This window comes from Triturus cristatus, chromosome 7 (genome assembly GCF_964204655.1).
Source record: "Triturus cristatus chromosome 7, aTriCri1.1, whole genome shotgun sequence".
In the NCBI taxonomy this organism is placed as follows: domain Eukaryota; kingdom Metazoa; phylum Chordata; class Amphibia; order Caudata; family Salamandridae; genus Triturus; species Triturus cristatus.
Window position 1 is genome coordinate 1,251,445,438 of NC_140590.1, and position 22,706 is coordinate 1,251,468,143.

A 22,706-nucleotide genomic window follows, 5' to 3' on the forward strand; every position below is an offset into this window, starting at 1 on the left:
CTCCGCCTACCATCAAATTGCCTTGCACATGTGCTGCAATCACCTAACATCGTTCATCATGCCTTTTGGCTGTTATAAGTTTCTCAGGATGCCGTTCGGAGTTCGGACTTGCCTCAGCCTGCGCGGTGTTCCAAAAGCTTATGCACCGGCTGTTCCAGAAGGTGGAAGGAGTCCAGTACTTTCAGGATGACATCCTCATCATGGGGAAATCAAAGGAAGACCACGATGAGAAACTGCATACAGTCTTGACGATACTGGCACAAAATGGTCTCACCGCCGAATGGGAAAAATGCAGATTCGACGTAGGATCGGTGACGTACCCAGGCCACGGAATCAGCGGAAGGGGGATAGAACCGAGACGAGCCAACGTTGCGGCCATCAAAGAAGCGCCTACACCCAAAAGGAAGGAAGGCGTTTGTTCCTTCTTAGGAATGGCGGAGGGACTGGGTGTGGTGCTAATGCAAAGATCCCAGAACGGAGAAGTCACCACGGTCAGTTTTGCCTCAAGGTCTTTAGCAACCAACGAGGAGAAATTCAGTGTGATAGAGAAAGAAATGCTGGCAACCGTCTGGGCCATGGAACAGTTCAGACAGTTCCTTTGGGGTTCGGAGTGTCTACTCCGCACGGATCACAAACCACTGGTGAGAGTCCTGACATCAAGCGGACACGCCCATGCGACCCCCCGCATTGCGAAGATGACCCTGAGACTACTAGATTATGTGTACGAAGTGGCGTACCTCCCCGGGGCCAAAAACAAAGTAGCTGACTTTTTGAGCAGAGCAGCCGCAATGGAGCCAGCGGGAGATCTAGTGCCCTCAGAATGGGAGGGCTACAAGGTGGCATTCACACAAGACCACGAAGGAGCAGTCAGCGCACAAGAGTGGGAAGAAGCGTACGCAGCTGATGAGACCCTAGGAGCATTGAAGAATTACGTAACTCAAGGATGACCAGACAAGAAGCACCTTAATAGTGAATTGAGGAAATACTGGGAAGTCCGGGAGGAACTATCCATCGGAGACAATCCAGTGTTCCTACTGAGAGGGGATAAGGTAGTTCCTCCACCGCCCTTGGTGAGTCGTCTTCTAACCATCCTACATGAAGGACATCTAGGGGTTATGAAGACCAAGGCGAGAGTGAAGCAGGCATACTGGTGGCCAGCAATGGACGGGCAACTGGAGAGACACGTCAAAACGTGTGAACTGTGCAACCGGGCAGACAAAACACAAGTATTACTACGCCCGCCACTAGGGAAGTTCACCTGTCCATCCAGCCCGTGGGAAATGCATTCAGTGGACATACTGGGGCCCATTCTGAATGCAGAGGGGGTACCCAAATACGCCATAGTATTAGTAGACAGATACTCTAAATGGCCTGAGGTGGAAGTATGTGAAACGGCAGACGTCAAGGCCATGCTGTCTTTCCTCACGACCACATTCTTGAGGGAAGGAATCCCAAACGTGATTACCTTCGACAATGGGCCACAATTTTTGTCAGCAAAGTGGAACGCGTTCATGGACCGAAATGGAATAGGGGTCAAACACACTCCTGTCTACCACCCGGCGGGGAATGGACTAGCAGAAACCGAGTAATTATGGGTCGGTACAAGCAGCGATAAGCGCAGGACTAAACTGGGAAAAAGAGCTCCAACGCATGCTGTGGGCCTATAGAATAACCCCGACTAACACTGGATATAGCCCATTCAAAATCCTTTGTGGACGCGATCCTTTCACTAAAGACAATCTGGCATGGAAACAGCTGCTAGTACAAAGCAGGTGGTCGCCAGCTTTGGTATGACGCAACATTGACAGGGCGCAAGCCTTGTACACCGAGTACTACAACAAATGACGTAACGTCAAGGAGGTAACCCTAGAAAGGGGATAGTGGGTTAGAGTGAAACAAGCTATTCTGAAGAGGAAAGGAGAAAGTAAATTCAGTCCACCATTGCAAGTTGTAGAACCTTATACCAGGTCGGCTCTGTTGAGTGATGGGAAGGTATGGTCGCAGGACAGGATGACGATGTGTAACAAAATCATGAAGTGGGAAGATCCGGAGGACAGAAGGTTGTCCATCCCAGAGGAAGGAAATGAGCCTGAGATAGAACTAGAACAGGAGAACACAGAGCAAGGGCCTGTCATTCCAAAGAGAGGTAGGAAAGATCCAGACACCTCAGGAGAGAGCGGAGGTGTTGAAATACCCAGTCAGTGTACGCTGCAAGGGGAAGCTAAGGTGGGAGGTGGACTCCTGGCACGGGACCAGAATGCCGCCTACGTCCCTACACAGACCCGAACAAGACTGGGCAGATTGATTAAGATGCCAAAGAAGTTTGAAGACTTTGACACACGCATCAAGTAAGACTGTATAAGTTTATTCTCATTGTTGGCCCTGTTGTTTGGTGGGTCTAAAGGGGGGAAGATATGTTATGACGCGCTCTAGTTGTTAGAGAGCGCGAGGGGCATGCCCGGAAGGGGCGCGGCCGAGCACGCACATCGCCGCGAGGCAATGCGGTGGATAGTACGCATCCCGGCGCTCGGGGGCAAATAAAGATAATTAAACCACTTAAAAGCCCTGGCGATTTATTAGACTGAGCTGAATCCCTACAGAATCATCTGAGTATTTACTTTTTGCATCCAGCACACATCAAGAAAATAAAGGGGGAATTTTCACCTGCCTAAATGGTCTGCATAAAGATATTTTAAATGTCAAAATTTAGCAAGCAATTGGTTTCATTATTTTGTGGATGGTAATGGTTCTAATCAATCTTACACAATTATAAATATTGCTAATTACTCACTGCTTAATTTTTGCACATGGTTGCAGGCGATGGGACTCATTTTTTTACTTTCACCCACAGTAAGGGAGAGAAAATGGAGAAAGAATAAAGGATAGAAAGATTTTTAAAAAGTGACAAGGGAGAAGGCAGTGATTAAAAACAATTTGCAAGAGTAAGATTGCTGAGACAGGAAATTAGTCGCAGGAGAAAGACAAGAGGTGGAGACAAGGTTAGGCAGTCAGCATTAGCAACCGGAAACCCGGCCCATTTGGCAACAGTGGTGCTTTAGCTCCTGTTTTGGAGGTATTGGCAGGACCTCGGATTTGAATTAGATAGGAGCCCATGTGGAAAGAAAAACTCCGTAAATAATTCAACTTCCGCAATTAGAAAGATGGCGCCGCCCAGATCAGGAGTGAGAGTGTCACTGTGCTGAGAGGAGGATACATGAGGGTCGAGACTATGAGAAAACACTCTGCTCTCATACAGCTGATCCTCAGCAACCTGTTCTTTATTACTGACGTCAAGAAAGGTGCAATCTACTCTAAACAAATTATTTTATGGTTGTACAACATTATTTATATTGATTGGACTGACTCCCAACTTCCGGCATAAAAAGTGATGTTCACACTTTTCCTTATGGTCCACCCCCCCCAAGATCAGGGAGCGGTAATCTGGTTCTGCTGCCTCTCTAGGCTGCAGGTCGATATATTTCGCAATAACGTCCATACTGACTAGGCAGGCACTCAATCTCCACTTTGAAAGATATGCTGCCATCCTTCAGAGCGCAGACGTGTGATGTGGACCCCACAGCGGCCACGGCTTCTACCTCGCAGCTCCCTAGCAAGTCATTGCCAAACAATCCATCTTCGTCCCAGGCCTCTATGGTCAGCAGCTTGCCAGGTGCAAGCCGGAGTGCGCCAAACTCGAGGCTCTCATCCCATTGAGGGTTGTCGTCATTGTCAATAACTGATGTCCTCCTGCTTTCTTTGCCGAAAGTTGCTCGGACATAGCCATCAGTTTGAGTTGCTGTGTCTCCATACAGGCCTTTCCCGCTCTCCACGAAGATGGACATGGCCGCCAGTCCCTGATGATTGGGGCAGCAGTCCTTAGTGAGCTCTGGGCTGGGTGTGCACTGGCACGTGCACTCACCAGACTGCCTTGAGAGAGCACCCTCTGGACAAGACGGGCAGCGAATGTGCACTGCTCTCTCCACAATGTAGTCCATGATTGCTTGCTTCAGGTTCTCCTTTGTGGGACCATTGAAGGTCACAAGCTCATGCAGAGGGCCCAGGGTGTAGGAGACCACATCTGGTGCCTTGTGCAAGGAACCTGCCCATTTCTGATAGGTCTGTACATTTTCTGAAATGTGGAAGGTGGGAGCTACCTCTCGACTTCCTCCCATTGTCTCTGACCTTCTATCGCTGTACCTTTCCGTAAATGTCTGGTTGGACAGATTACTGTCACGCAGTCCGCGGCAGTGCTCTGCCTTGCCGGCCAGGTCAGGGCTAATGCTGGCGAATGCCTCCATCCCTAGACAGTCCTTTATGTCCTCATCAGACAGACCATCAAGACCCACCTCACAGTGCTTCAGCGCCGTCACTTCCCGGACCCGCCCACCGAGCTCCACCTGCCGGATGTAGTGGGTGCCATACTTGCTGATCAGCGAGTAGAAGAGGGGCTTGCTGCTGTGGCTGTACACTGGCGGCAGGAGCTTCAGCCAGTCAGAGAAGTAGGTTTCTGGAGTCGGACAGTCTGCCACCTGGTATCTGAAAGCCAGTACGAAAAAGGCAAGGTTTTAAATTAAGCAACAAAATAATCCACAATACCGACCAAATAACCAACAATAAGTAGCATAGAAGCATTGTACAGCCACTAACAATTTTAAAAGTGGGATAACAAATACTCATTTTCACATCAGAATTAGTTTCAACAGATAAAGCACAACAACTTAATCATAGTAGGTATGAACCAATAATATTGGAGGTGCGAGTAAACTAGTAGACAACAGAGTGTTAGGGTAGTAAAAGGCATGTGGTGGATTTACACAGGCGGGTTTCTCTACTACTCACAAGTGTGGGTTAAGTGTAAGCCCTCCGTGGCAGTACAAGCTCACCATATGGTCTATCTGTAGGCCACGTAAGGCTCACATGCTTTGTCTCTGTGCAGCAGGCTATTCTCTCTGCTCCAAAATCCTCAGTGTCTGGAGCTGGGGTTGAAATGAAATGAAATTGTGAATTATAAAGCGCCCTACTACCCATAGGTGTCTAGGCACAAGCAGCTGGAGTAGTTCGTGGCACATATATGAATTCTGTCCAAGGGACAGGGACTCCTCGCAATGTCCATATGGCATATTTTAGTTCACACTTTAACCATATTTACCAAGGTTGAAGGGTGAGCCAGGTGTAGATAATGGATCAGCCTAAGCATATTGAGAACGCAGCCTCAAGGTATTTGGAAATGTGACCCAAAGACAGGCAGTGAAAGGTCCAGAGTTGGTAATTGACACCCATCGACACACTGTCATCCATCTTCGCACTGTTTTGTTGGGGGGGCTATTAGTGAAAAAGACGTGCAGGCAAGAATTCTAGGCAATTTTTGCATTTTTCACATTAATGGTGCAAAGTGTAAGCGAGAGAGAGGTAAATAAGTCACAGAAGTCAACTCATATTGGTGCATTTTTTACCAAACGTATTGTGATGGAGTGAGTGATATCATATACTATTTAGTTCACTGTTGAGATTACACAGAAAGAAAACAAATCACTTTTGGCCCACGACCGTCAATTCACAAACATGCCAGGGGTAGCGGAAGTGACAACACACACCCTTTCATCACTAATGAGATCACAAAAATGACTCTTTGCCTCAGGTTCCATGCTATATTTCGCATTCATTAATTGCTCAGTTATCAAACTTGGGGATTAACAACTGAAAGCAATGTAGGGATCCTATTTCCTTTGTTTTGCACATATATGCAGTAAAAAAATATGTTGTTGCTATACTGGCTTTGCTTTATAACTTTACTAGTATGTGTTAGTGTTGCCTCAACTACTTTTTTTCATACTGGGGAAATTTGCCCCACTGGCAGCCCCTCTAAAGATGCTTTTATAGACAGCTACAAGTATATATGTGTATATATATATAGACCATATATTTGTGTGTGTGTAAATATATACATATGTGTTTTTAAATATATATGATATATATATATATATATATATAGATATATATATATAAAACCTAAGTAGGTAGATATAGCTAGGACCTATTTTCCATAGGAAATCCGCAACATTCTATTGGGAATAACGTTGGCGCCGATTGACGAATATGCGCGAAATTTTCCAAACTTTTGGCCAGCTCCGGTCCGCTCCTATCCTGACAATTTCATGGTGATTCGTCAAACAGGGGCCGAGAAAAAAGGGGAGTCCCAAAACACGTTTTCCCCATGCATTTTCCCATAGGACCTGTTGAAAAAGCTACAGCCCGAACTGCTGAACGGAATTACACCAAATTTGGCAAAGAGGTAGTCCTCAGTTCAGACTCGTGCCTTTTGCTTAAATGGTGTAAATCCGTTCAGTAGTTCCTGAGAAAATTTGAATTAAAAAGATAGATATATCTATGGCCTCGGAGGATCCGCGCACCCTCCCCGCACCCAGCGCGCACCTTGCCGTGCACGAGCTGTATTCTAATTGGCTGTCAACACTCCAGATCAGGAAGTGTTGGCAGCCATCTTGTGTCTCGGTAGAACCGAGGCACAAGACACCTAAAAAACAAACGTGAAAAACACAACAAGGGGGCAGGGTAGAAACACCCTCATCCGCTAAGCCTGCTCAGGGGGTCCCACAAGGACCCCCAGGGCCAAAAAAGAATAAAAAAAAAAAAAAAGAAAAATCGGTGAGATTCGCGCACCCAGCGCGAATTTCGGCCCCAAAAAAAAAAAAAATTCAGCACGGGCTCCCGCGCTGAATATTCTAATTTGCCCCCGGGCGCCAAATCCCGGGGGCATAATTAAAAAAAAAGGGGGGGTCCCAATCCCCCCACACTGCCCCAGGGACCGCCACCCCCCGGGGCTTCGTTACCATAGGTGGGGGGGCTCGCAACCCCCCAGCCCCAGGGACCACCACCCCCCGGGGCTTAAAATGATTTGATGCGGGGGGGGCTCTCAGCCCCACCCAGCCCCGGGGACCGCCACCCCCGGAGCAACTTGTACATGGAGCCTTGTGTGCCCACCCCCGGGACACTGCTGTTTGCAATGGCAGGGCGGGAGCATCGCGGCTCCCACCCTGCCACTGCAAACTGCTTTGCTTCATTGAAGCGAGAGCAGGGAAACCTGCTCTCGCTTCAATGAATCAAAGCAGATTACTTTTCCACATGGGGAGCAGCATGTTAGCTGCTCCCCATGTGGAAAAGCAATGCCGGCTCCCGCAGGAGGCGGGAGCTGGCTGGGACCGTGGGGGGATTGGGAACCCCCCCACGGTCTCAAACAAGATGCCAGGCCCCAGGGGATGGGGTCCCGGGCACAGAAGTGGCCCGGGAGAGGGGCCACGCGGCCCCCCTCCCCCATTAAATAAATAAAAATAAAAAACAATGGCCGGCCCCGGGAGATGGGGTCCCTGGGGCCTTAAAGTGGCCAGAGGAGGGGGGCTACGCAGCGCCCCTCCATACATTTTTTTTTTAAAAAGGTCCATGCCCCGGGGGATGGGGTCCCCGGGGCAAATTATGGCCTCGGGAGGGGGGCCACGTGGGCCCCCTTCCCGATTTTTTTTTTTCAAATATAAAAATTGGGGTCAGGCCCTAGGGGATGGGGTCCCCAAGGCCAAAAAAATAGAAAAAAAGCCCCCCTTCTAAAAAAAAAGAAGGAAAAAAAAACGGGATCGGGCCGGAGGCCACACCCCCTCCTTACACCACTCTGCAAACATGCCCCCTGGTACGTTTGCAGAGGGGGAACTAATTCCCCTTGAATACTGGGGGTCCCTGGGGGCCAACTAGCCCACCAGGAACCTCCAGTATGCGCCAGGGGGCTGAGTTACAGAGAGGTGTAATGAGGCCATGCCCCTTTTTACACCTCTCTGCAATGCAGCTCCGTGGCGCTTACTGGAGGTACCTGGTGGCCTAGTTGGCCGCTAGGGGACCTCAGGATTCAAGGGGACTTAATCCCCCAACTTAAAACACACCACGGGCGCGTTTGCACAGTGGTGAAGATAGGGGGTGGGGCCTGACGTGATACTGTGCAAACACGCCCTGTGGCACGTTTTAAGTTGGGGAATTTATTCCTCTTCAATCGAGAGGTCCCCTTGGGGTCAACTAGCCCACCAGGTACCTCCAGTAAGCGCCACGGAGCTGCGTTGCAGAGTGATGTGAAAAGGATCGTGGCCTCTGAACACCTCTCTGCAACGCAGCTCCCTGGCGCATACTGGAGGTACCTAGTGGGCAAGTTGGCCGCCAGGGGACCTCAGGATTCAAGGGGACTTAATCCTCCAACTTAAAACACGCCACGTGGCGAGTTTGCACACGTCACCTCAGGCCCCGCCCCCTTCCTTTATCATTGTACAAATATTCCTCTAAAATCAGCTGAACTACGAATTCCAATTTACTAACCTGTTATCAGGAGAGAACCCAGGGCTGCATCTTTTAGACCAGCACTGACCCTGAAAAATATATCTAAGCGTACTTACCAGTAACTTGTGTTTCCTTCCATAGGAATCCATTGTGTGGTTTTCAGCAGAAAAGTTTCTTAAGTGTCCATTTTTGAAACGTACAAATATTCCTCTAAAATCAGCCCAACTACGAATTCCGATTTACTCACCTGTTATCAGGAGAGAACTCAGTGCTGCTTTTTTTAGACCAGCACTGACCCTGAAAAGTAATTCCAAATGTACTTACCAGTAACTTATATTTCTTTCCATAGGAATCCATTGTGTGGTTTTCAGCAGAAAAGTTTCTAAGTGTCCATTTTTGAAACGTACAAATATTCCTCTAAAATCAGCCGAACTACGAATTCCGATTTACTCACCTGTTATCAGGAGAGAACCCAGGGCTGCATCTTTTAGCCCAGCACTGACCCTGCAAAATAATTCTAAGCATACTTACCAGTAACTTGTATTTCCTTCCATAGGAATCCATTGTGTGGTTTTCAGCAGAAAAGTTTCTTAAGTGTCCATTTTTGAAACGTACAAATATTCCTCTAAAATCAGCCGAACTACGAATTCCGATTTACTCACCTGTTCTCAGGAGAGAACTCAGGGCTGCATCTTTTAGCCCCGCACTGACCCTGAAAAATAATTCTAAGCGTACTTACCAGTAACTTGTATTTCCTTCCATAGGAATCCATTGTGTGGTTTTCAGCAGAAAAGTTTCTTAAGTGTCCATTTTTGAAACGTACAAATATTCCTCTAAAATCAGCCAAACTACAAATTCCGATTTACTCACCTGTTATCAGGAGAGAACCCAGTGCTGCATCTTTTAGACCTACAAAAGGGGGTGGTGATGGACGGAGCATCAGAACCAATCAAACACTCACACCCAGTCAAGAGATCTGGGTTTGATCCATCACCGTTCTTTAGCCCACTCTGCCACCCCAGTTCAGACATGGCCATATGCAAATCAGTCTGACCCTGTGCCTCATGGGAACAGTCCAGCCCGAACTGCCAAGCCATGCCTTCCATGGACCGGAAACAAGCTTCCTAGGACCGGTTTCTGACATTTCAGCCGTCTTCAGCCAGGCTTGCTTGAATCCAGTGGCAAAGTGAGCAAGGGACTTACGTCTGAGCATACCCTGCCAACTTATGGCGAACAAAGCGGTACAAAAGGGGGTGGTGATGGACGGAGCATCAGAACCAATCAAACACTCACACCCAGTCAAGAGATCCACACACACATTCACTCTCCCATACAAATAGTCAGTTAACTAATCAATAAGTAATATAGACTTTCACGTAGCTAGTAACCAACTAGTGCAGCAGTTTACACAACAACTGACAAAGTGAATATATATATATATATATATATATATATATTCACTGAAATAGCCATAGGCTTCAGGGATGTTATAGTTAGTTGGACATTTCACTCATAGCAAACCATAGTCATGAATGATGTAATATGTGACGTCATCAACAGTGCATTGTGGGGGCGCGAGTTATAGTTAGCTCAACTAACTAGAACAGGGGAATTTCTATGGTTTTCTATGAGTGAAATGTCCAACTAACTATAACATCCCTGAAACCTATGGTTTTTTCAGTGAATTTCAAAGGTTTCAAAATGCTAATTTCTAACTATAACGTGCCTGAAACCTATGTTTTTTCAGTGAATTTCTAAGGTTTTTTGAAATGCTAATTTCTAACTATAACGTGCCTGAAACCTATGTTTTTTTCTGTGAATTTCAAAGGTTTTTTGAAATGCTAATTTCTAACTATAACGTTCATTAAACCTATATTTTTTTCTGTGTTTTTTAATTATCAAATCATTCTCAGCTTGATGAAAACTGCAAATCTCACCACTCTTCCATCAATACCTTACGCCAACAAAATCGCCACAAACGAGAGCCACACCTAACTCTAATGAAATGCAAAGTAGGCGTTTCAGTGCAAAAAAAACATGAAAACACCACTTCCCCATATTTTCAACGACCAGCCAAATCTTCAATGCGATCCAAAAAGCAGGCGATAAGTCGAGTTAGCAGTAACAAATTAACATCAACCTTTAACTGGTGTAAGGAGGTCGACTATCTACTCCGTGAATTGGACCCAACTCACAGCCACATCTAAAGACCATAACGTGATAGAGCTACTGATCATGCAGGTCCGACACGCAACAAGACCACAACACCCAGCGCCGCCACTGCCAGAACCTCCCCCCCACACCACCCCTCCTACTACCACCAAGGCAGTGCAAAACAGGACAACGGACCTTCCCAAAACACCATGCCCCTCAGCCACATAATAGCTGAATGTTGGGAGATGTGGCAACCAAGTATATATGAAGGAGGCAAGTCACCCTTCAACAATAAAGCACACAATGCCAAGTGTAACGCTGATGTGCTACACAGACCTCACTATGCAAAGCACAAACCTCTCCATGTGGAGATATACTGTTGATACTTGTAGTGCAGTGCACAGTGGACGCAACCATGTTACCTCAGGCAGGGGGAAAGATCTCGGTCATGTAGCTGTGTTGTCCCCCCTGGAAGCTGAGTGGGCTGCTCCAACATGCGCCACTCCAGCGTAGCAGTATGAATAAATTGGCCAGGCCCTCGGCGTGGTTCACTTGAGGGAAGACCAACGAGTCTGTCACAGCGGCAGCCCTCACCCTGGCACGTGGCTGCCGCCATAACCGCGGGCCTCCTCGACACAGGCCCCCTGTTAACCCAGCAGCACAGCACCGCAGACTTATGTCTGTACCGACTACTGCCTTCGATCTATACTGCGGACTGCAGCGCTCACAATTCAGATGCAGTGGCAATTGCAGATGTCGCAGTCCAGTTCGCAAGACACTTTGCTTCCAGTGCGGCCCGCCCAGACCACGCATCATCCCACGGTGCGGACTCGCTAGGTGCTTTAGATACTACTAACTCACTGCACCATAAATCATCGCCACGTAGCTGTGCGCGCATCTTGACCACTGCCTCCGCCCTACACTGGGGTTACACGGTTCACAATTCAAGATTAGTAGCGACGCAAATTGTGTAAGACACTATAATGGGTTAAGAAGACCACATGCTCCCAATCTGTGCAGCTCAAGTCAACATCACCTGCCTGTGGGCCTTTGCTGACCGCTGCCTCCGGCCTACACTGTGGAAGACCGACGACACGTGGTGCCAACTAACCCTGTTCAACACAAGCAGATCCCACATGTGTAAGTGTGTCCTGAGTCCTGAATTGCAGTGACCACAGCACCAGACTCCCTTCGATCAGTGAGGGGTATTTCCATATGCAAGGCCGGCGACAGGTGGTGCCACTGAACCTGCACTATGCAGGCCAGTGGGGCCACCAACGTATGCACATCGCTGTGGGCCCTTGCTCACTGCTACCTCTGGCCCACACTGTGGAAGACCGCCGACAAATGGTGCCACTAACCGTCTTCAACACAAGTCGATCCCACATGTGGAACTGTGTCCTAAGTCCTGAATGGTAGTGACCCTAACTCTGCGAGACAACCACAGCACCAGACTCCCTTCGATCAGTGAGGCATATTTCCATATGCAACGGCGGCGACACGTGATGCCAATAACTCCGTTCAACACAAGGCGAACAATCTCACATGTGGAACTGTGTCCTGAGTCCTGAAAGGCAGTAACCCCAAGTCCATGGCAGCGACCACAGCAGCATACTCCCTCTGATTAGTTAGGCATATTTCCATATGCAACGGCGGCGACACGTGGTGCCAATAACTCTGTTCTACACAAGCCGAACAATCCCACATGTGGAACTGTGTCCTGAGTCCTGAATGGCAGTGACCCCATGTCCATGGCAGCGACCACAGCAGCATACTCCCTCTGATTAGTTAGGCATATTTCCATATGCAAAGGCGGCGACACGTGGTGCCAATAACTCTGTTCAACACAAGCCGATCCCACATGTGTAACTGTGTCCTGAGTCCTGAATGGCAGTCACCCCAAGTCCGTGGCAGCGACCACAGCCCCACACTTCCTTCGATCAGTGAGGCATATTTCGATATGCAAGGCCGGCAACACGTAGTCCCACTAACCCTCTTTAACACAAGCCAATCCCACATGTGTAACTGTGTCCTGAGTCCTGAATAGCAGTCACCCCAAGTCTGTGGCAGCGACCACCGCACCACACTCCCTTTTATCAATGAGTGGTATTTCCATATGCAACTACAGACTCCAGTAGGCAACTAACTATCACAGTCCTACACCCTACATATTATCCTTTTAGTATCCTTGCTTCAAGATTTTATTTTTTATATCAGTTATAGCTTTACTACAATGACCAAATTAATCTTCAAATGCAAACTAGCAGGTAATAGTAGTCTACACTACAGGCAGTATAGCTCGCAATTCCAATTTTAAATGCTAATTTCTAACAAGATTGTACTCAGAAAATACAACACTTCGTCAATGTATTCTATACTTATCTCATCTTTTCATCATACGCCTACACTGCACTCAGTAGGACTCACAATGAAAATTATTTCTTCATTCATTAACTACAGATTCCACTAGGCAAGTAACTATTACAGGCCTCAAATCTACATAATATCCTTTTAGTATCCTTTCTTCTTGAACATTTTTTATATCAGTTATAGCTTTAGTACAATGACCAAATTCATTTTCAAGTACAAATGAACTCTCAGCAGTCTACACTGCGGGCAGCAGACCGTACAATTTGAATTTGGACACGTGGTGCCAACTAACACGGTCCAACACAAGCCGATCCCACATGTGTAACTGTGTCCTGAGTCCTGAATGGCAGTGACTCCAAGTCCGTGGCACCGACCACAGCACCACACTCCCTTCGATCAGTGACGCATATTTCGATATGCAAGGCCGGCGACACGTAGTCCCACTAACCCTCTTTAACACAAGCCAATCCCACATGTGTAACTGTGTCCGGAGTCCTGAATGGCAGTGACGCCAACTTCGTGGCAGCGACCACAGCACCAGACTCCCTTCAGTCTTATTTGTTGTTCTTTTCTTTAAATAATTTTTTTAATATGTAAATCTATACATGACTAAGATTCTTCTTTGTCCAACCACATAGGGACACTTCCAAGCCCAAGAAGGTTGTTGGGGGTATGATGGTAATGTGGGAAGAGGGTGCATTACCTGCTGATGTGGGGAGAGGCAGCGTCAAAGGGGTATCTATCACAGAAAGAACTCCGATATGTTTTCACAATTGCCTCGGACAAATGCCAGCTGACGGACTGAATCACAAAATGGTTTTTCAATGCTTATGTAGTGTGAGTTATAAACAGTTCACACCCAGGCTCGCAGAGGGCCAGCTGTGGCCCTTCCGCTCGACTCAGACGCAGTACTATGAGCCGTCTGCATTATAGTAGCTATCCCTGCCCTGTTCCGTCAAACGCCACGCCACTGCGATTACATTCTGACGTTGGCCCCACATAGCTACCTGTCGCAGGCGTACTCGCTGTTGGTGTGCAGGTCAGTGGTCTAGTTCTCAACATCTCACGGCCACTCCCTCAGGGCAGGTTTGCACACACACACCACACCCATCCGGCACATGCGTCACAGGCCATGTGACCACGCAAATATAATAGATCGACAACGTCACATCCTTTATTGCCGGTGCTGACTAGATCACAGATGCTCCACGTGTCTCAACCATAAAGAGTCTTTGAAAAGTTGCGCAGAAGGTTAGTCGCACCCTGATCTGTATAGCCATCAGGGGCCTACCACCCCCTTGGCATGAACTTCAGATGCACAGAGTTAGTGCCACCCGAAGCTCATATGGCCATCAGGGGCCTACCACCACATGGCACGAACTTAACTTCCACAGGCTTAGCGGCCCCAAAAGCTGATGTGGTCTCCGCCATTGATGACTCAGGGACATGTGTGAGATACATATATATATATATATATATCTTCCTTCTTTTCCTTCTATCTCTCTAACTCTCTCTCTTCCTCCTCCCTTTCTCACTCCCTTTCTTTCTTTCCCTCTCTGGCTTTTTTTCCTTCTCTGTTTCTCTGTGCCTCTCTCCTTTGATATGCCCATTATACACGTCCTTATTCTGTGCTTTATTTTCCAGGCTCTGTCGTCGACATCCATGGTCCCCACAGGAGTGTTCCGCCTTCTTGTTTTCTAATATTTTTGTAACATTTTGTTTATTTGTTTATCATTTATATATATATGTTAATAAAGAAATTAATTTTGCAAATAGTTTTTCGTTTATCGTTTACATATATATTTATAAAAAAATAAAGTTAAAAAAATAATAATAGCGTTTTTGGTTGTTCTCTTCACTGCTGTGTGACTCTTTCTTGTTCTTATTACTGTTATTTGATGAAGTCCACCACGGTGTTACATTTTGGGCACTTATCGTGGGAATACTGGTGATGTCTGCAGTTTACACCAACTTCTGAATAGTGTGTTAGATTTATCTCAACTTTACTTTCATTAAAGTGCTGATAATGAAATGCAGACTAGCCGTTCCCGTACAAAAAGACACGAGGTGCTCCTTTGCGATTTATTCTAAATACTAAAATCCTGTATTGAATTGCACTATGGTAGTGGCTGCACTTCCAGTGTACACACAAAATCAATTAAGAACTCTCATTGTATTTATATTGATTGGGAATAGTGCGTCAAGTGCTTGATCTTGACGAGATACACTGCTCAGTTCGTATATTGTTCTGCACACGAAAAAAATCACATCACAACTTTCACACCAACTGCAATGCGAACCAAATTCCGGCGATAAGCCACGTTAGCACCAGGTATTTTACACAAGCTTTCTGCTGGTGTTAAGCAGGACGACTATCTGCACCATGAAACGGAACACAGCCAAGAGCCACACCAGAACACCCACAGGTGCCATAGAATCAATGAGCACGATGCAGGGATACCCATGAGGGCCACAAAACTCATCGCAACAACTCCAGGGCCGCCAACGCCCCCCAAACCCCCATCTGAGCAAGTGTTTCCCTTTGGTCATTGTCTTAGCATGATAGGCACGATCCCTGCAACATCACAGTGTGCTGTCACCTCAGCGTTGGCAGTGAGCCTGGACATGTAGCTACGCACACATCCTCCTGCATGCACAACCGGCATGTGCTGGTCCGGAGTACACAGGTCAGCGGAGGGGTGTGCCTATCCGGCAAGGGGAACAGGGTGTCTCGGACATGTCCGTGTACAGGAAGTGCGGTAAGTGTGTCTCTGTGTTCTGGTGTGGCCTGCCACAAAGGTCGTAGCACTCGATGTTGTAAAGTGCCATGCACCACCTCCAAACGGCAATGTGATGGTGTAGTTTGAATGTAGCAGGACATGTGCGAATAGGCATTACAATGGTGTGCCGTACGAGTGCACGAGATACAACAGCGCACTGTAGAAAAGTGTGGGGGCTCGTGGGAGGGAGAAGCAGGAGTTTGGCAATGTAACACACAGTGAACTCACCCATGTGCCACGTGCTGGGCATCTCATCCATGATAACCACGGTCGCAGACATCCCACAACACCAACGACCGGCCTTTGTACACATCCTGTATGAATGCAGCGTGGTTTTCACTTCTATGCTCGTTCAGTGGTGTGATGTTGGCAGGTTGTGTGACTTGTGCTCCTTGTTGGTGTGTTTCATTTTGGCCATTGTTTGTCTATACTTGTGCTGTACTTAATTGTGCATGTGTGCCATTCTGCCCATCTCCCCCCGTCCCCCCACTCCCTGCTTCTTCCTCTTCCTGGCGCTGTTGTGTCTATAATTTTGTTGCTCCACACATAAACACATGTAAAGAACTAATTAGAATAGTTCCTTGATTCTTTTAGGTTTCAAAACTTCTCTCTATTGGTTTCTTTTTCATTTTCCATATAAACCGTTTTTTTAATATTCAACAACACATAGAAGTCAGAAGTGCAACGTATTCTATCAACACACTTTCTAGAACATTCCACAACACATGCAGGTTAAATGTTCATCAATTTTTTTAAACTTAACGATATTTTTTTGCAACATTTTCCCGAACATTTAACGGCACGTGCAGGTTAAAAGTTCATGATTGTTTTAAGTTCAAACAATGCTTTCCAAATGCAAGTAGCAGCTGTGGTTCAGTTGAGCAAATTTTATTCTATGATATGTACTCCACGTTGAAACTGCTTTTTCTTAACCAATCACAAAGATGCTTTTCCACAAAATGAATGTGCACCCTACTTTTAAAAAAGAATGCTTTTCAACTCCCAATCACGTATCGTTTTGTATGGCAAAAAAAGTACTTCCCCATCTTTAAAGATATCTCTTATTCTGCCAAGGAACTGCGTGAGCTACAGACATCTTTCCATACCTTCCAACCATACCTTCTAAATGCTAGTGTGGATCGTAGGATATAGCTATATTTTCAGGTGTACGAGGTATGCAGAACACAGACGTATTGACTTGGACCTAGGTTTACAAAATGTGGACATTAAATGGTTTACATAGAGAAGATTGAAGTTGCACCAATTGCTACCTTTGGTTAAAACCTCTTTGCATCTTCCACACCCTGACCTCATGATTGTGCATTGTGGTGGAAATGACCTTGGCACATTGACTGGGGTAGGTTTGGAAATGCTTATGAAGAAAACCTTTGGACACCTCAGCTCAGCACCATGTGACTCTGGGCAATAGCTCACTTAATAGCGCACATAATTTCCATGCCGGCCTCGAGGGCCTTCAGACCCATAGGGGTGAGTAGTTTGCGCTTTACAAATACCGTATTGATTTGATACTCACAAATTTACCTTCGCACTCCCTTTATAACACCCCCTAAGCACCATACACAAGTTACAATGTTCAAAACAAAAGTTCCGCCGAGTAGGTATAACTACATGCTGACACTACTTGACAGATGTGGCACAGCGGCCAGAGCACATGACTTCACAGCATATGACACACGGTTTGGACTCACGCTTTCATCCCGACTCCGGCAGCACCTCAGCTTAGCTCCATGAGACTCTAGAATATACCTCACATATTTTCCATACCCCAGGACTTTCAAACCAGTAGGAGTCAGTAGTTCATCCTAGTTGGTATAAACACATGCTGACACTACTTCCACAGGTGTGCTGCAGCGGCCAGGGCACATGACTTCACACCATAAGACACACAGTTTAGGCTCCCGCTTTCATTCCCGACTCCCGCAGCAGCTCACCTTAGCAGCATCAGACTACGCAATACCTCACTTAATTTCCGTACCCAGCACTTTCAGACCGGTAGGTATGAGTAGTTCGCTTCGCACCCCCTCTATAGCACACCCTAAACACCCCACAGAGGTTACAGTGCTCCTACCCTCCTCTTTCCCACATCTTTTGCCCTTTTCCCCCCCTTACTTGCTTCAACGGAATCACAAAATGGCGGCCAACGCTTCCTAGTTGCAAACGCTCGCAGCGCTCGCAGCCAATCAGCAACAACCTCGTGCTCGTAATGCCTCAGCCAATCAGATGGCAGAATTCCCAAATATCGATATCTGTAAATTTCGATATTTCTCAAAAACTACTGAACGGATTTACACCAAATAAACAAAAGCCTGCTTTCTAGACCAAGACCCTTCTCCCTGCCACATTTGGGGTAATTCCGTTCACCTGTAGCCTTGTCTAAAGTTTCCTATGGAAATGTAACATTGAAAAAACACGTTTTGGGACCCCCATTTTTCTCGGCCCACCCTTGACGAATCACCCCCAATCTTTCAACATAGGAGCTGATCTCAACAAAGAATTTGTTTTGAAAATTTCACGAAGATTCATCAATCGGCGCCAAAGTTATTGCGAATAGAATGTTGCCATTTTCCTATAGTAACTAGGTCCTAACTATAACTACCTACTGGCGGCCGCCAGTAGGAGATGAGATATATATACATACATACATACACACACATATACACACACACACACACACACACACACACACACAACACACAACACACCTTTCCTTAGTCCCTTAACTCACCTGATTTTTCCTGTTGTTCTCAATGTGTTCTCTCGATTTTTTGTGCAGAATTTCTTTTTGTTCAATATTTTTGGGACAATATCATATCTCATGATTGCCTCACCCTTATTCTCGCAACAGGCTCTTATTTTCTGCTGCTTGGTTAAGGGAAGTGCAAGCACTAGAAATTGAGAAAGTATAAGCGAGAATTAAAGGCTGATTATTATCTGTTCCTGCTACTATCTGTATGAGTCCCCAGTCCAGGGGGTAGCAGGTGTACTGTCAAAGATCCCAAAGCAACAAGCCAGGGAAAGCTATGGGTTAAATAATCGGATGTATGACGATACAACGCAAACATTCACAACGTATGCTTTTACAATGCAGTTTTTACATTGCAACATCCATTATAACGCATGATTTTACATTGCATGCCAGTCACAACGCATTTTTAGAAACTACATTTACAATGCATTCCATTACAACGCATACCACTACAACGCATATTACTTTTAGGGCAACAGTAGGGTAAGTGTTGGATAGTGTAGGGGCAAAAATGACTATTCCCACTCCAGTGAGTGCAACAGTAGGGTAAGTGTTAGATAGTGTAGGGGTAAAAATTACTATTCCCAATCCAGTGAGTGCAACAGTAGGGTAAGTGTTGGATAGGGAAGGGGTAAAAATTACTTTTCTCCATTACTTACCTTATATTGTGTTGGTAATGGCATGCATTGTAGGGACATGCATTGTAATGATATGCGTTGTAGTGACAAGCGATGTAATGGCTTCATTGTAAAGGCATGCGATGTAAAGGATGTTGCGTTGTAATGACTGCGTTGTAAAGGTTGTTTCCCAAATAATCAGGTGCATATAAGGACACAGTTATTTCCTCATCAGGAAATATAAAAAAGAGAGAAGCGGACCATAGAAAAACATAATAGAGGTGTGCTCTCCAAGAAGTAGCCGTAAAAGGAGGCCTAATTGACCACTGTGTATGACCAAATCGGAAGATTACACATTGGGCATAATATAAAGAAATGAAATGAAAGAGGCCCTACAGAAAAATAATATCCTAGATCTTTGAGTAGGATAAATAAAGAACATATGTATTGAATTTTGATGATTACTTGTCCTTAAGAAGTTGGGTGAACCATTCCAAGCACCAATGAAACGCCATGTCAACAGAATGTTTTTTTTTATTTTATGTATTGTATTTTAATTTGTGAGTGTATAACTATGTGATATGATTAAAAAAATCAAGAAAACCTTTTTTTTTTTTTTTAAATCATTTTTTGCGAGTCATAACATTTTAAACATCTCTTGGGGTGATTACATTGAAGAGAATTAGAAGGGTATGAGAGATTGTACAAATATTGTATATTAATGCTCTTACATGTTCTTTGAAAATTGTGCATAACATTTGACACATGGTAGAAATAATTGATAGTTTTTAACAGTATTATTTGCTTTTTTAATGATGATATAGCATCTTTATTCGATTCACAGAATCATAAAAGCAAAAATACAAAACATAAAAATGAGAAGTATATACATGTGCAAGATTTTAGTCCACCCATTAATAATTTACAATACAGTGGATAACACTTGGTTCTATCAATAGCAGCAACATAATTATTTCCATAGGATTCAAAGTGCATAGTGCGCAAATACTTTCATTAGTGATACTTTAACATGGGTTACTCCGTAATACTTAGAACCAGGTTTTACAAGTAGCCAGAATCTAATTATTTCCATAAAGTGCGAGGTGCAGAGTGCAAGATGTAGGAGATTATACCATTTACATGGCATCGTATATTCATAATTCTTCTAAATGTAGTTATATACGATCGTCAACTATCACAATTCAACGTTTTCAATTTCTATGTAGATCTCAAATAGTTAAAAAATATTATAAAATTCATAGGGTTAAAATTTGAGCCCTTTCTTCACCCTTGTAAAATTTACGGTCAATAAAAATCTACTAATACCAAATACAATAAGCTTTGAAGTGTCGGTTTTTAAAATGCGCAACATTTCATTAAATTCCCTGATACATAATTTCCTGCCCAAAGGTTTTATCCATTTGTTTCTATGGTATCTATATGCAGGGCAGAAAAATAAAACATGCGCAATATCCTCTTTACTTCCTGTATGACACTGGGTACACCTACAATAATTTTCCTCTTTCTGAGCTGTCCCCCACTTGGAAGTAAAAGACTTGATCTGAAGAGTGCCGTACCTACATTTTAGATACAGTACCTTAGCAAGTAGGGGTTCAATCTCATCTAAGAATTGTTCGAAATAGGGGATTATTTTAAACATAAAAAATTGATTAGTGAGTGTGCCAACTCCACAGTTTAAAGTGACATTGTGCCTGATAAAATTCCAGTAAATGGCCTTGATTTCCTGTTTTGAATCGGGGGCCAGCAGGTTTGGGTATTCCCAGAACCTGCTCAAGCCCAGATTCAATAGCCATTTACGGATGTGGATCAACCACGGAAAAGTAACATGTATCTCAAAGGCCAATAATTCACTCAATGCTTGTCTATAGATGTGAAGTTCCTCTGTGGTCCATATTCTTATCCAGTATGACAAGGTCATCCAAACAGCCCTTTGACCAATTCGTTTTATGCCCATATCAAGCATTAGGAGGATCACAGGTGTATTTTGGGGGAGAGCAACTAGTTTTCTCAATATCTTGTGTTCCCCCGCGATTAAGTTCAAAAGAGAACCCCCCACAGCTCTGCTTATTAATAAACAGGCACTGTTTTAAATTTTAAGGAGACTGAGTCTGTTTGTTAATTTAGTGCATATCCATGTAGCTCAAGTGAATAAGTGGGGTTTAGGGGTCATTGACACGCACAAAAGGGAATCCTTCCTTGGTTTTAATGTGATATTACCCTGTCCCTTTCGGCAGTGATGGGTAACTATCCTTGGCTAACCTTGGTTTGAGACCAAGCTGAATTGCACCATTTACTGCACACTAAGAGGCATGGAGTTCCAGATCCACGACGAGGATGTTGTCTTTAAAATGGTTAATCAAATCCAGTTGTTGCATGTACCTGTACCCTATGATCACAAGTGAAGAATTTCTCCTGGATCTTAGAGATACTTTGCGGTTTGAAGTTTGAGATCTTACAGGAAAGGACATTGGATTTGTTAAATGAGTTGAGCCTGTTGGCATAAGGATAAAGTCAGATGCAGAATATCCAACAACACCACAGAATAATCTAACTCCTGAAAAGTTTGCCGGAATAACTCCAGTAATCAAGACAATGATTCAACTAGGCATTTTGAAAGAGATTATGGGGAGTCCATGAAACTCGCCCATTATGGGTCTGCAGAAGCCTAGGGGTAAGTACCACATAGTGCAGTACCTTCGCAAGATCAACAATATATCGATTCCTTGTTGTCCCGTTATACAGACTCGTGCTGTGCTATTGTTTAAAATTCCATGTGAAGCTGAGAAGTTCTCTGTTATTGATTTGTGCCAGGCTTTCTCCTTCATACCCTTGCATAAGGACAGTCAGTTCCTCTTTGTGTTTAGGCTCAACAATCATGTTTTGGCATGGTGCAGAGTCCCACAAGGGTATACGGAGAGTCCTTCCATTTTCAAACAGATCTTTAAAAAGAATTTGGAGTTTTTGGTTGTGCCCTGTAACTCTGTCCTGGTACAGTATTGACGACCTGCTGGTTGAGTCAAATACTCAAGAAGCTTGCAAAACGGACACTATTGCACTGTTGAGCCATTTGGCTGAGAATGAACATAAAGTGCCCCCCAGAAAGTTGGTATGTTTTGGGAATGGTAGGCGACTGTCGCCAGTGGTTACCCAACTTTTCTCTAGTGGCCAAGCCTTTACAGAGGCTGACACAAAAGGATGCGTCAGATCTGGTGCCTTGGGACAATCATTGTTTGGTGGCCTTCCTAGTGTTGAGAGAAAGTCTCTGCCATGCCCAGGCACTAAGAATGCCTGATTATTGAAAAGTGTTTTCACTTTTTTTTGCAGTGAGAGGAAGAGCCGTGCTCTCTCAGTGCTTACACAAACACATGGAAGTGCCCATAGATCTGTGACAAACTTCTCAGCTACTTTAGATCCAGTAGCAGCAGCTTTGCCCGGATGTCTTAAATCTGTGGCAGCTGCGGGTGTCAGCAAAGAGGTGTGAAGCCATTGTCATTGGTCATCCATTAACGGTGTGCGTGCATCACTCTGCTGAAATGCTGTTAACGCATTCTCGCACTCAGCATTTGACCAATAGCTGCCTGACCCAGAATGAGCAGCTCATACTGGTGGCTGGAAATGTTGCTCTGAGGAGATGTTTTGCTTTAAATCCTGCAACCCTACTGCCTCTCC

At 45.3% G+C, this 22,706-nt stretch overlaps 1 protein-coding gene across 1 annotated transcript in view; it reads right to left on the bottom strand.

The window, feature by feature from the left end:
* Positions 1–2,906: 2,906 nt before the first annotated feature.
* Positions 2,907–22,706, bottom strand: part of LOC146811732 (perforin-1-like) — a 49,726-nt gene continuing 29,926 nt past the window's right edge. Inside the window, exon 3 of the mRNA XM_085614531.1 lies at positions 2,907–4,536. Within this exon, the coding sequence (XP_085470657.1) occupies positions 3,459–4,536 (1,078 nt within the window). The 3' untranslated portion in view covers positions 2,907–3,458. The remainder of the gene's footprint in view (positions 4,537–22,706) is intronic.